Source organism: Diospyros lotus, chromosome 14 (assembly GCF_014633365.1).
Source record: "Diospyros lotus cultivar Yz01 chromosome 14, ASM1463336v1, whole genome shotgun sequence".
Taxonomy (NCBI): Eukaryota; Viridiplantae; Streptophyta; class Magnoliopsida; order Ericales; family Ebenaceae; genus Diospyros; species Diospyros lotus.
The window spans coordinates 19407772-19422481 of record NC_068351.1 but is presented as its reverse complement, the minus strand read 5'-3'; the positions used below and the strand labels follow the sequence as shown (position 1 = coordinate 19422481).

Genomic DNA, 14710 nt, shown 5'->3' with positions numbered 1-14710 from the left:
TTTTTTTTCTTGGTTGTTGATTGTGATTATTAAGGTTTATATACACTTTTGTCATGTGTCATAGAGTTTTGTAGTTAATGTTAATATTGTCATAACAAGGGACGAGTCACGAATGGCGAGTCATGCAGTAACTCGCCCCTAGCAATAGTAAGGGGCTTTGCCTTGGTTGTGGTTCTAACCAAGTGCATTTTTTCTTGTAACAAGCTTAACTCGCCTTTGCTAGTTGTGTCTTACAAAGGTTGTTGCTACTTCGATTAGTGTGATTAAAAAAATATAACAATGTGAAAAACACAAACAATTAAAAAAAAAAAAAACTCCTTGCTACTATAAAAGGCAACACTATGCAAAAGTCCATTTTCCACTCTAGCTATGTTCTAGCAAGGACTATCATGATGGAGAAATTTTAATAGTTTGTTAATTAATTTGAAACTATAATATTTTGTTAAATATCTTCAAAATTATAGTGTTTAAAATTTAAATCTTAAACCAAATATAAGGTTCCATGTCTTCCAAAGTAAGACATGTTATGCTAACATCTAATTCTGCTTGTCATCTCTTTTACCAACACTACTAACAGTAAGTGTCTCCCTTTCAGTTACCTATTTTCTATTCTTTGAATAAGCAAAATTATGAAACAAAAATATTTTACCCAAAAGAGGGAAAAATATCAATTGTCTTTATTTCCTTTCTTTCCATTAAATTCAATTCTCTTTATTTCCAAGAAAATAGTTTTACATACATATATATACACATGCGCAGACATATGCAATATATAGTAGAAATATATAGCTGATATTTAAAAAGTAGTTCTTATATGTTAAATAATAGAAAATATTATTTTTGTTGCTGAGATACAACAATAAATTTGTAACTACGAGAGACTCTTTAGCCTTTGAGAGACTATGGCTCTGTTTGTTGCACCTTAAAAATTGTAACTTATAACTTCTAGCTTCAAAAAAGTTGGGATGTACTGTTTGTTTTAGCTTATAGAATTCTAACTTAAATCTTTTACTAGCTTTTAGAAGGGGTAGAAGCTGGCTTTTTCTACGCAATCATGGATTTTTCTTTTCTACCGCCATTTCTATTTTCAAATCTCTTCCTCTCTCTCGTCATCTTCCCCTCTCTCTCTATACTTTAATTAATTTTTTTATAACACTTGAAACTTATACATATACACTAATTAATTTTTAAATTATCATTCTATAACTACTAAGGGTATTATAGACAATTATACAAAAATAAGTTATTTTACAACTTATGATATCAAACACTACAACTACTTAACTATAACTTCTAAGAAGTTGCAGCAAACAGGTTCATAACTTATTCTAAATTTTAAAAGCTATAATCTAAGAAACTATAAGCTATAATTTCTTTAATTAAGTTACAACAAACGGGGCCTATAAGTTCTTGAAAAATTGCAAGACAGAAAATAGTTGAAAGTGGAAGGTGTCTCTTGTGCAAACTCTTTAATACTTAAGTCAGTCTAAGTTAAAAAATAAAGAAATATTTAGATAGCTTGTGTAAGAGTTATTACTACCTAGAAAATGAGACGTCACCCCTATTTATATAAACTGAAGCTAACAGATGAAGAATATTTGCATCTTTTGAGATCGTTTCTTCTGACTTTCCAGGCATCAATTTCAGATGTTAGTTGACATGTTTCAACCAATATTGTATTCAAAGAGTCTTCAAGAGACTTATCACTCTTCCAAAAACTAATGCCCGGATGAAAATTATCGTGACCTAGATGAGAATCTCCTCCTTTGGTACTAAATAATTCTAAAGATAACATCTAAATAATTTATAAATAATGTGAGTCTATGTATATATATAGTTTGTACAAAAAATAAGATTGTTTAAAAAAATATGGATCAAGATTAGATTTTAGTTCAAGAGATCCAGTTGGATTTGATCCATGATCCTGAGTTTCAATCAGAGTGAAAATAGATCTAGAGGGGATCATTACTAGTCGAATTTGGATCCAATGGATCCATGACTAATCTAACCCATATTTGAATCATTAACAAAAAAAGGAAAATGCTATTGGTACACTTTTGTGTACATATTGGGTTACATAAAAATATATCAATAACAAAAAAGTCCCTTATGAGCGTGTGAGACGCATGTGAGGCGAGAGATATTTTGCTCATAATACCCCCTTATGTAGCCCAAGATGTACAAAATGGTTATACATCTAGCATGATTCAATAAAAAATTATTTGCATATTAATAATTTTCTTATCATGCTTTTATAATTAAAAATTAATAAATTCATCATAGTTGCATTTGAAATTCTCATTTATTATATTCATCCAAACACTTGAATTTAAATTGTGATAATTCTAATTCAAGAAGAAGATAGGGAAATGTACCTAGGGAAGGTACTGGGCAGTATAAAATCTGAACGCAGCCTAGCACTTATGTATTGGGAAATGCTATTAGTACAAAAAAATTGACAAAAACATGTTTAAATAACAAAAATACCCCACCCAATTGCAAATTCACCATCCTTGCCCTTGATCGCCTCCCCTCTTCTCTCTCTGCCCCTTCCCGTGGCAGCCTCCAACAACCGCCGCCCCATCAATGCATCATTGTTGTCACTGTTGCCTCGCCATTGTATCCTCATGGCCTTGCCACCATCGCCTCGCGTTGATCGAGTTTCATGTGCAATGAAACCCAAGCTTCATCACAAATAAAGATGAGCGATCAAGCCCGATCGCTTCATCCCAAATGCGGGTGAAGCTTCATCTGCCACGAACAAGGGAGAGATGGCAAAGAGGAGGCGATAAATGGGTGGAGTTTTTTAGTTATTTTATACATGTGTAACACTGTGTGTAAGCCTATATGTATATGTAGCACGATCTTGATTTCTTTTCTTTTTTCTACGGATGGCTACACTAGAGAGAAGTTTCTCTTGCAATTTTCTTACTCTCGTTCCCATTTTTATTTCTTTTGTTCACAAACTTTCACCGGCTGGCTGCAAGTATAATTACATCTCTTTATGGTTATAATTTCAAAATGTATGATAGACGAATGGAAATCTAAGAGAAGTAAAATACCCATTCAACCTCCTCTCTAACTCCCATCCGCCCTAGAAATTCTTGTATGAACTCAAGTCTCTCTACCTATTATAAGGTATACTAAGCCACTAAGCCAAACCAATCAAATACAAGATAGATTTAAACTTTTAAATGGCAAAATCCCAAGAATATTTTAAGTAGTCGTTGTTAAGCTCAAAATTTAAAAAAACTTGAAAAACTATCTCTAGCTTGAAAATGAAACAGATCTGCGGCATCAGCATGTGTTCAGCGAACTTTGATCCGCGAATTGATAACATATAAATGTCAATTAGCATAAAAAATCATGTTTCCCAGAAAACACCAGCAAAAACATCCAGAGGAACTCAAATTTGGTTTACAGAAGACATATGTAAGGAAGAATACAAGCTCACAAAAATTGAATCCATCCTAATAATTATATAAAGAGTAGAGTAAATCTAGCTAGTCATCATAACCTGGTCGGTTGCTTTAAGTGCTTGGCCGGCAAAATACCTGACGTCAACGTCTGGGTCCTCACTCAGCTCAACCAAACAGGGCCGTATTGTACTCTCTACCACCTGCAGAGTTGAAACATTAATTCCCAACAAAATCCTGCCTCAACATCTGCTTCATAATTGTGCAACACAAGCCTTGAATCCATTAGCTTATTGACTGGGATTGAGTAATCCCCTCAACAGTTTGTAGTATTCAAGGCACTCTTCCCATTTACAATCGGTTCCAAGGACGGGCGGGGCAAAAGAGGGTGGATGAGTTAGATACAATATAACCAATGTAAAAGTTGGTCGATCAATCATGAATTCTAGACAAATGAGAAATGCTTCATAAAATGTGCAATTCTTTTTATTCATTTCCCGTCCTTTTTCTTTTGGTGGGTGGGACGGGGTCGTTCACTAATTTAAAAGAAGAAAACTTGGTTTAATTATGCAAGATGATCATCAGAGTTCAAAGATTTAAATTGATAACAAACCAGCCGAGGAAGTAGCTGCTTACAGAGTGGTCAACTACTGGAACAATAGATTGCAGCACCTTGGCCACGTTGAACTTGATGTTAGGCACCCTGTAATAAGTTGTACTCAGGCCAAGCAGTCCAGGTTATCATTAAAAAGATACATTAATCCCTAGACAGTGGCTAAACTACCTGTCTTTTGATGCGTTAATGATGATAGGCAGAAGTTTGGAACATGTAATTTCAGGGCCCATCACAGGGGCAAGGAGAGAAATTGCATGAAGTATGGTCATCCGATAGAGATAATGAGGGTTGTTAATCATGTCCAGAACCTGTTAAGGGAGTGTGAGATTTATTAAATGACAGAGAAACAAAATTGAAAATGCATTCATTAATTTCAGAAAGGAATGACAGCTGAACGGTATTATTTTTTCAGAAAAGATATACATAGTTTAGCATAACTTTTACTTGTATGGGCTGGCATAATGTTGTGCGTCTATAGCCCTAACATGTTAAATATTTGTAATTCACAGATCAAACACATACTACTGAAACGAAATAGCTAAGTGTTTATTTTGCAACTTAGTAAGATATCCCTAACATGATTGCAAATTCAGAGTGTCAGGCATCTTATAACAATCACAAAGTGGCTGGAAAAAGACTAAATTAATTTTTGTTAGGTAACCAATTCAGTACCTGTGGAACTATGTGCTGCATTGCCCATTCTGGACCAAACTCTTCAGCAAGGCGCTTCACGTTGTTAGCAGCTGCATCACGAATGGAATAAACCTACAATGCACACCCCCTAAAAGAATTAGCAAAGCTGATATGAACAAGTCAAGATGTTCACTGCTTGGAAACTGCAAGAGCACATTGCTAACTGCTGGATATGAAGTGTTACTGACAACAACCAATTATTAAGGAAACAATAATAAATAAAATACAAACTTCTCACACCAGGCTGGGAAGAGTGAACATTATGCAAGCAGGAACTATGAAGAGGATGAGCTATGTGAAACTACAGCGAGAATCATAATATGCATTTCTGTAATTTTGTTGACATTATAATTTGTAATATTTCAATTTTTTCATACTAACTCATCTCTCAGAGAAATGGAGGAAACTTGTGTTTATGTATGCGGTGGACACTACCAACTTTGGAATGCAAGAACCTTTACACGGCAATCATTGAAAACATAAGAGTTCCAGACCACACATGACCAATCTTCAGATGCATTACAATTGACTGACTTGCCAATGGAAGTGTGCATTTTGATATAAATTCACAAACCTTATCATTTAGCCATTGCATGCAAAGAGAGCCAAGCTTATCATCAAAAAACCCTACACCCAATTGACTTGCCAATAATGGAATGTATTCTATTATTGCAAGCCGAACTCTCCAGTGTCTATCTTCTGCAAGTTCAACAATTGCAGGCAGCAGGGACTGGGAGAGCAGATCGATTCCAATGACCTACATGAGAAGGTTACATCAACAACTAAATGAATAAAACTATGATAATGGTAAATATATGACAACTTAATAGAAGCAGTTCATGCAAGTCTTTTAGCAATGGCACTTTTCTTTTTTGTTTCAGATGGATTAACAATGGCAAATTTAAATGACAAAGCGTGAAGAGGGACAACAGGCCCACAAGGCTCCTGCCACTGAAGGAGGCTAAATATACTCAAAACTTTTTTCCAATTGGCAAAGAGGCTGTTTATATGGTCTGAACCCTTGATCTTCAGGTCCAAATGAAGAAGCTCTACTACTAGTCCAAGGGTGTCGTTAGACCAATAAAGAGTGTGGACTATAAAATTCTCTCCAACTGGCAATTGCAAACTGCGGCATCTTACAAGGCATGCAATGCAATCACTGTTCCCTGAATGCAAATGAAGTTATAAACTAGTTATTAACAGAAGGTGCTTCATTGACCAAATTTAGCACATTCTCTCTCTCTCTGGGGGGGTGGGGGGTGGGGCAACACCCTTACAACCAACCAAAGAGGAAATTCTTTTGGCAGAAACCTCTGGCCTCATAAACGGCTGAGACCTCAACTATGTCTTGCATGCTCTAGTCTGGTACAATGGAGAAACAGTATTAACCCAGCCAACTATACAATCCGTCAACTTGGACATAAGACCTGTCATGGAGAAGCTAAGAGATTTTCCACTAGGGGCCGGGAGAACCCTGACCATGGCATCCATGAAATCTGATTTCAGTATTCAACCAACCTTAAGAAGCCAGGTTGTGACAGCCTAAGGGCCTGTTTGGCATTGTCTTTTTTGTGTTGTGCAGAAAGCAGTGTTAAAAAAGTAGTGTCTGGTAACCAAGTGTGATCTTGTGCTTATTAATGTTAAAAGTAGGTGTTGAGAGTAACTAATAATATAAAAGATAAAAGTTAGTAAAAACTTAAGCTTTTAGATAAGATGGTGGTTAACAATTTAACATGGTACTAAAGTAGGCAAAGATCTTGAATTCAAACCTTACCACTGACCCAATATTTAAATAGTTTCATGTGTTTGGACAAGTTAAACAATGAGGCCTGGCTACACTTGAGGAGGGGCCATGCTTAGAGTAAAAATAATAATATAAAAGATAAAAGTTATCTCTCTATCTAATTGCTTTAGATAAGATGGTTAACAAGTCAATAAGTAATAAATGTGGGTCCCACTATAAGATGCTCTGCTTTTTATGAAAAATAGGGGATCTCTTGCTTTTTCTTTTAAGCCAGCTTAACTTGCATTTTTGGATAAGCAGCCATGGTTTAAAAGCACAATTGGCTTTACCAAACCCTACTTTTCTAAATCTTTTACAATAAAGCGGATGGGCTTTATAAGCACAGTAATACCAAACAGGCTCTACCCTTTTACAAAAGATTCTTCATTGTCACTCCACAATCTCTTGTCCATATATTTCAGGCCTTCCCTACAGTAGCCCGAGGATTTCCTTGATTCTGGAAGGTCAGAGATCAGTGACAAATGATCAGCTAGCCACCTGGGATAATCTCCCCAAGGAGCAACTTCCCCCTGACTCCAGTAAAATATAGTCCCCCTTGGAAATTCACCTGGGATAATCCAACGTGGAAATTCATTGACAAATTGAAGGACTTCCACTAAAGTGGCACGACCTCTCTCTCTCTACTGGCTTTTTTTTTTGGAGAAATCTTGTTTAGAAAAGGAAAATTAATTCTATAAAATATAATAAGAGAGAGTATATCCAATTCCCTCTGTATAAAATATAATAAAAGAGTATATCTAATTCCCTTCAACCTCCTTTAACACACTAATAAATAAATCAGATCTCTCTCTATCACCTAATACTACAGTGGGAAAAAAGTGGACAATTTTCTCAAGAAATAAATACTTTTTGAAAATGGAAATGAATATAGTGGAAGATATTTGCAAACCTTCAAAAAGAGGAGTAGTTAGAAAGCTATGTAAAAGGTGATTTCCCAAGCAGATGAATTGCAACATTTCAAAGTTCTATTTGAATTAAACCATGTTATTTAGATATATAGCCATCCTCAATTTGTTTGTTTTTTTAGTTCAGTGAGCAAGTCATCCTCAATTCAATGAAGTAACAAAATAATTCTTCCTAGGAAACACATTAGTACCATTTCCAAGAAAGATTAGTAATTTCATACATTGGACATGATAGTGAAACAAGGTATCTCTTTAAATAGCTTTGTGAATCTTGATTTCTGGAAATACTTGGTATCATTTCAGAGATTTTAAAAATATTCAGGAGTATGGGTTGTGACTATAAAAAGTTGGCCCATTCATGTAAAGAATATGACAGTCCTATATTCATAATGCTAGATACTTCCATCTTATAACAACTACAATTAGGGGTAGAAGGAAATGAACCATGCATGAAAAAACAAGAATGCATGAAACTTGTTGCATCATAGAGACACTGAAATACCTGATTCACTTGATCAAGCTTGCTGATAATATTCAGCCGAACATCTGGGAATTCATCTTTCAGCAGAGAAAGGAAGATTGGTAAAAGCTGCTCAATTGTTGCATCCTGCAATTATAGGTGGAGAGAATTGGAGGTCAATTAAATGTATGAAAAGAAAAAATTACATAGAATTAACAAGAATCAGTTTGACACTCTCTTTAGAAAAGAAAGACCGTGCGCATAGCAACCTGTGAAAATTTCTGACAATTTGTCAAAGGAATCACAATTGGATGCTTAGTTCTTGCTCTTACTTTTACTAGGTGCTAAAATTTTCTGGAAATAATCATGTTTAGCCATGGCTGAGTGAGCAATTAAAAGTTAATTCTACCATTGATGAAACATAAAATTTACTGAAGATTTGTAATATTTCAAAGATGAAAAATTGAAGGCTTGGTCTGGATAGTGTTTAGTACAATTTACACCACTTTAAAACTTTTTTCAAGGGCCAATTCATGACAGGTAAATGACTTTTGATAGCCCAGAATCTAGATCATTCAGTGGAACAGCATATGGCACTACAACCATTCTAGTGCTGACCACAAAAGAATCCAGAAGATCCAAGACAAGTGATCCAGTTCATTAGTGGGAAGTTGCATCATTGCAGGGCTGAGTGGTCAACAGATTTGAAGAAACAAACTAGATTTGGGTTTGTTTTGGCATTAACGGACAAGGTACTTTAATTAAAAATGCAGTACTGCAAATTCAAGAAGATTGGGGACAAATGACCAACAGTTTCCAATATGAATGCAAAAAGAATAAGTTGTCCGATGCCACATCCAAGCAACCATTAGGAACTCGAATCTATTGTATCTCTTTTGAAGCCAATAGTTCAAACATTTCCTAGTCATTATATGTACCAAATAGCATTCAGGCAAGAGAAGCAACAGGTCTTGATTAGTTAGACTCTATAGTTGAGCAATAGAGATTCCATGAAGCTGCTTTCTGAAAATCATAATATTTAGAAGAAGTGTGATGAATATTCAGTGCCAACAGAACTAGCATGGTGGCGATCAGAATCAGCCATGTAGAATCACTGGGACTAACCAGCTAACATCCACAAAACACCAGAGAATGCAAAGGCAGAAATTTAGCAACAACAATCAAAAGCCTCAATCCCACTAGGTGTGATCAGCTACATAAATTCTAGATCTCTGTGCATCTCTATCCATGGCCATATCATTTATTAGGTCATTATATCCTCTATCATGCCAAGAGTTTCCCACCAGGTTTTTTTGTTTTGGTCTTCCCCTCCCTCTCGCTACAAATTTCCTCGATTCCATCCACTTTCCTAGCAAAACCTTCTATTGGTCTTCTTCTTGCATGCTCAAACCATCTTATTCATAGCTCCCACATCTTATCTTCTATAAGTACCACTTCAACCTTATCGCATATGACCAAACACAGAAATTTAGCCTTTGTCAAATCAATATATACCTCAAGGAGAGGTAGCTACATAGTAAACTAATACCTAATTCTCAAAGATCAGTACCTTTCCAAGAACAGGTGCCATTCCCATTATAACTGAAGCCAAAGCAGAACGTACATGCTGTGATGAATCTGAGGACAGTTCCTGTAGAAGACAGAGCAGTTATATATAGCATTGCATATGAACTTCAATCCTGCAGAAGACAAGGCCAGTAACACACACACATATATTTTATCATGTCAACTTGAAGCACAATAGACACAACAATGAGAAGTGATTTTTAACAAAATAAACTGACAAAAAAATTTCAATAGGAACAAAACTGTTGAGGAAGAAATATCGGTGGAAAGGAGATAAATCCGAAAAAAGAGGAAGCAGACCAGGTTGAATGAAAGAAGATAAAGATTACAGCTATTCATAAGAATTAGGAGAAAAATTAGGAGAAAATTTCTTTCCTTATCTATTGTTTTTTTGTATTTTAAACTCCTAGATTTTAGATAGATGATAGATGGATTTTCTGTACTTAAAGGGACCATGTAACCGAGAATGAACGTGAAATAGTTAGTATTTTTTGAACCCTATTACTTAAGAGGGTATTATTCCTAAATTCTCTTAAGTTTGTTTACGGTATTAGAGCCAGGTATCCGGTAAACTGCGTACCTCTTTTTTCACACAAACTGCTTCAAGATGGCTAGTTCCTCGCCAACTAGTGAAGCCTCAACTACTTTCCCTACAACCTCTCGATCTATATTTCCAACTGCTGCCCCTATTTCTCTAGATCACCACACCCATCAAATCACTCAACATAAGCTCAATGGGACTAATTTTCGAGAATGGTCCCAATCGGTCCTTTTGGTTATGAAAGGCAAAGGGAAAGTAGGGTATCTAACCAGGGGGATTCCAAAACCAGATCCTAAAGCTGCAAACTATGAAGCATGGGATGCTGAAAACTCCATAGTAATGGCTTCGCCCATCATTTCCATGGAGCCAAAGATAGGGAGGACCTATTTGTTCTACAAAACAGCAACAGAAGTATAGGAGGCGGCTCAAAACCTTTACTCAGACATGGAGAATACAACACAGTGTTTTGAAGTTAGATCAGTCATAAGAACTACTCACCAAGGTAATCATTCGATAACTGATTACTATAATATGCTATATGAATTATGGCAAGAGATTGATTTGTTTTATGACATCAGTTGGGAGTGTACAAAGGATGGGGTGAAGTATTCTAAAATGGTAGAGAAAGAAAGGGTATTTGACTTCGTACATGGGCTGAATTCTGACTTAGATGAAGTCAAAGGAAGGTTGTTAGGAACAAAACCTTTTCCATCTATCAGGGAGGCTTTTGTCGAAATTAGGCGGGAAGAAAGCCAAAAGAAGGTCATGCTCCATGCATCACCTAAGATTAATAACCAAAGTAGTTTAGCCCTTGATTTTTCTAAACCGAGAACAGCAGCAACTCATGGAGAATGTCAGAAAGAAAAGCAATGGTGTGATCATTTCCACAAGTCTTACCATACCAAAGAAACCTACTGGAAAATACATGGGAAGCCAGCAAATTGGAAAGGGAAACGTCAGAAGAAGCAACAAACAGCCTATGCAGTAGATGTTGAAGAAGGTAAAGTTGCAAATTTTTCTTTAACTGTAGATCAACTGGAATTTTTGCAACAAGTTTTGAACCAAACAAGGGTTACAAAACCATCAAATTCTGTGGAAGCACCTAATCCAATAGCCTCCCTTGCGATACAAGGTAATTTTCATAAGTCCTACCTCTCTAAATTGTTGAATATGAATGATTGGACTATGGACTGGATACCAGAGCCTTTGACCATATGACCGAATCCTTGCATGGAATGTCTAACTTCAAATAGTGTGAGACAGCTATAAAGGTAACTATGGCAGACGGTACAATCTCCTATGCTAAGGGAGAAGGCTGATAGGCAACCCATAACATTCCGCTACCAAAGATGTAAGAAATAAGGGCAGAATAGGGATACTGAAATGGGAGAAGGCCAATTGGTGCATGTGCAGACAACAAATTCAAGTGAGGGGAGGGCGGGCATGTGCGACAACAAATTCAAGTGAGGGGAGGGCGGGCATGTGCGGGCAACAGATTCCTATAAATAGATAAGTAAATGGAGTAGAAGGGGGAATACTTTGGTGAATATAGAGGGAGAGCGTAGACCTCTCGAATGTCCAATTTTCTTTCATTTTGTTAATTTCCAACCTTGTAATTCCTTTTGATTATCAGTAATACAAGTAATCCAAGCTAGACTATTATCAGTATCCTATTATTTTGGTATCAAAGCGTGATCCGTGGGGGTGTCTGTATCGAAGGGCAAGCTAGAGCAGAGGTTGGAGACTTACCAGCAGCAAATAGAAGGGGGGATGGATGGTCTGCAGGGAGGAATGGACTCGCTTAAGATCGAGTTTCAGAGGATGTAAGGGATCGAGAAGAGTTTAGCGACGGTGCTAGAATAGTTTAACTTGTTGGCGAAGAAGTAGGGAAAGCAGGAGGGGGAAAAAGGGGAAACAGGGAGAGGAGGACGTACCGGCAAACCTGTCCCTTACCATGGGTGGCCCGCCAACATAGGGGAAATGTAGCCGCGAGGTTAGAATGGAGGACGAAGCTCCCTGGAGGCAACACGGTAGAAATCGGTAGCTGGAGATGCCGATCATCGAAGGGGGCGACCCTAATGGGTGGGTTTTCAGGGCCGAGAGATACTTCACTGTCAACTAGTTGATGGAGGCTGAGAAATTAGACTTAGTGGCTCTCTATTTCGATGGGCCTGCACTCGCCTGGTTTCAATGGGAGCAAAGGCGGCATAGAGTCAAGAGCTGGGAGGAGTTGAAGATCCGCTTAAGTAAACGATTTCGGTCTTTGCATGAGGGATCATGGAGGAGAGGCTTTTGGCCGTCAGGCAGGATGACTCCGTGCGGGAATATCGCCTCCTTTTTGAGACTTTGGCGGCCTCAGTGGGCGAAGTTTCAAAGGCCATACTGGAAGACATCTTTATTAATGGGTTGAAGCCAGAAATTAAGGCAGAAGTTAGGGTGTTACAGCCATTAGGTCTAACGCAAATCATGGAGACAGCCCAGCGAATTGAAGACAAGATTCACATACTCAAAGCCCAAGTTAGTCCTAGACCACCAGGGAACCCTGCAACAGTTCCCTACTTTTCACCTTGAGGACAAGGTGATTTCCATGGGAGGAGTATTGATAGGCAACCCATAACATTCCGCTACCAAAGATATAAGAAATAAGGGCATAATAGGGATACTGAAATGGGAGAAGGTCAATTGGTGCATGTGCAGACAACAAATTCAGTTAAGAGGTAGAATGGGAAGAGCGAAGGGGGGGGGGGGGGGTGGCATGCACAAGGAACAGATTCCTATAAATAGAGAAGTAAATGGAGTAGAAGGGGGAATATTTTGGTGAACATAGAGGGAGAGAGTGGACCTCTCGAATGTCCAGTTTTCTTTCATTTTGTTAATTTCCAGCCTTGTAATTCCTTTCGATTATCAGTAATTCAAGTAATTCAAGCTAGATTATTATCAGTATCCTATCAAAGGCTCAGCATATCTAGATGATTTGTGGTTGAAATTTGTCCTATATGCGCCTAAATTGAGATGCAATCTGTTGTCCATCAGCAAAATTACTAAAGACATGAATTGTAAAGTAATTTTCTCTCTAACTCATTATGTATTTCAGGATCTAATTTCGGGGAAGATGATTGACAATGCTGAGGAGAAAGAGGGCCTATATTATGTGAAGGGAGCTACTGGTATCCCTATTTTTTCTAAGTTACATAATTCGTTTTTATATTTTGTTGTCTCAAATTCTAGCATCCAATTATGGCACAAACGATTAGGCCATCCAAACTTTAGATACCTAAAGATCTTATATCCTCGCTTGTTTTTCAATAAAATAAGTGAGTCATTCAATTGTGAGTAATGCATTCTTGCTAAATAAACAAAAGCTTCACATCATATTCATTCTTATCAACCAACCAAACCATTCTATCTAGTACATAGTGATGTATGGGACCCAACAAAAGTTCCAAATCTAACTAACACTCGCTGGTTTGTCACCTTTATAAATGATCATACCAGGGTGCATTGGGTATTCTTGTTGAAGGAAAAATCTGAGGTATACAAAGTACTCAGAAAATTCCATCAAATGGTTCTTAATATTTTCCAAGCCTCAATCCATATCCTTCGATCAGATCATGGAAGAGAATATTTTTTAACCGAATTTGAGACCTATTTGAGTGAGAATGGCATTGTTCATCAGAGTACATGTCTCTACAATCCCCAACAAAATGGAGTGGCCAAAAGAAAGAATAGCCATTTGTTTGAAATAGCTAGAACCCTCATGTTTACCAGCTCGATTCCTACTTCCTACTAGGGAGAAGCCATTCTCACTGCTGCCTACCTCATCAGTAGACTCTCCATTAGGGTTCCTAACTTCAAAACTCCCTTGAGTGCTCTTATTGCTTCCTATCCTCTTCTTACCTGAATGCTCAATTCCTCATCCCCAAATTATTTGGATGTACAACATTTGTTCACCATTATCACTCCAAATCAAATCCCAAGTCTTTGAACTACATATTTGTTGGCTATTCTCCCACACAGCAAGGCTACAAGTGTTATTTCCCTAACGCTAAGAAAATTTTTGTGTCTTGTGATGTCTCTTTTATTGAGAATCACTATTACTACTCTACCAAACCTTTGTAGGGGGAGATTCCTAGTGCAGAGCAAGGTGGGGTGGCTGGAATGTTACTGTTTTTCCTGAGACAATTACCTCTTTTACTCCTATTCCTAATTATGTAACTAATCAAGGGGGAGAACAATAAATTCAAAAAAAGCAACAAATTCAAGAAGAAATTCCTAAGTCACAACCACCACTTCAGGTGTACTCTCAAAGAAGGACTCTTGAACCAAAGCAAAGCCATTCATTAACCTCAGAAGAAGGTTCGGTACCTAAAGAGAATGAAAGGGCAGAAATAACAATGCCTGAAACAGTGCCTATTGAGGAGGATAACAAAACTGAAAATGCAAAAAAATGCAGAGCATGCAGAGCCTAAATTATATGATTTGGATATTCTAATTGCTTGGAGAAAGAGGGTGAGATCATGCACTAAATATCCTATTTCTAACCATTTGATATATTCTCGATTGTCTCCAAATTTCAGGGCAGTTACTGCCAGGGTTGATGAAGTGCAAATACCTAGAAACATCAATGAGGCTTTACAAATACCAAACTGGAAAAGGGCTATAATAGAGGAAATGGATGCACTGTAAAA

The 14710-nt window shown here is 37.2% G+C and overlaps 1 protein-coding gene across 1 annotated transcript in view; it reads right to left on the bottom strand.

The window, feature by feature from the left end:
- Positions 1-3330: 3330 nt before the first annotated feature.
- LOC127789792 (serine/threonine-protein phosphatase 2A 65 kDa regulatory subunit A beta isoform-like) overlaps positions 3331-14710 on the bottom strand; it is a 32625-nt gene continuing 21245 nt past the window's right edge. The window contains exons 6-12 of the mRNA XM_052318789.1: positions 9465-9545; positions 7937-8041; positions 5300-5482; positions 4705-4797; positions 4201-4340; positions 4053-4119; positions 3331-3619 (exon numbers count right to left, since the gene is read on the bottom strand). Coding sequence (XP_052174749.1) covers positions 3500-3619; positions 4053-4119; positions 4201-4340; positions 4705-4797; positions 5300-5482; positions 7937-8041; positions 9465-9545 — 789 coding nt within the window. The 3' untranslated portion in view covers positions 3331-3499. The remainder of the gene's footprint in view (positions 3620-4052; positions 4120-4200; positions 4341-4704; positions 4798-5299; positions 5483-7936; positions 8042-9464; positions 9546-14710) is intronic.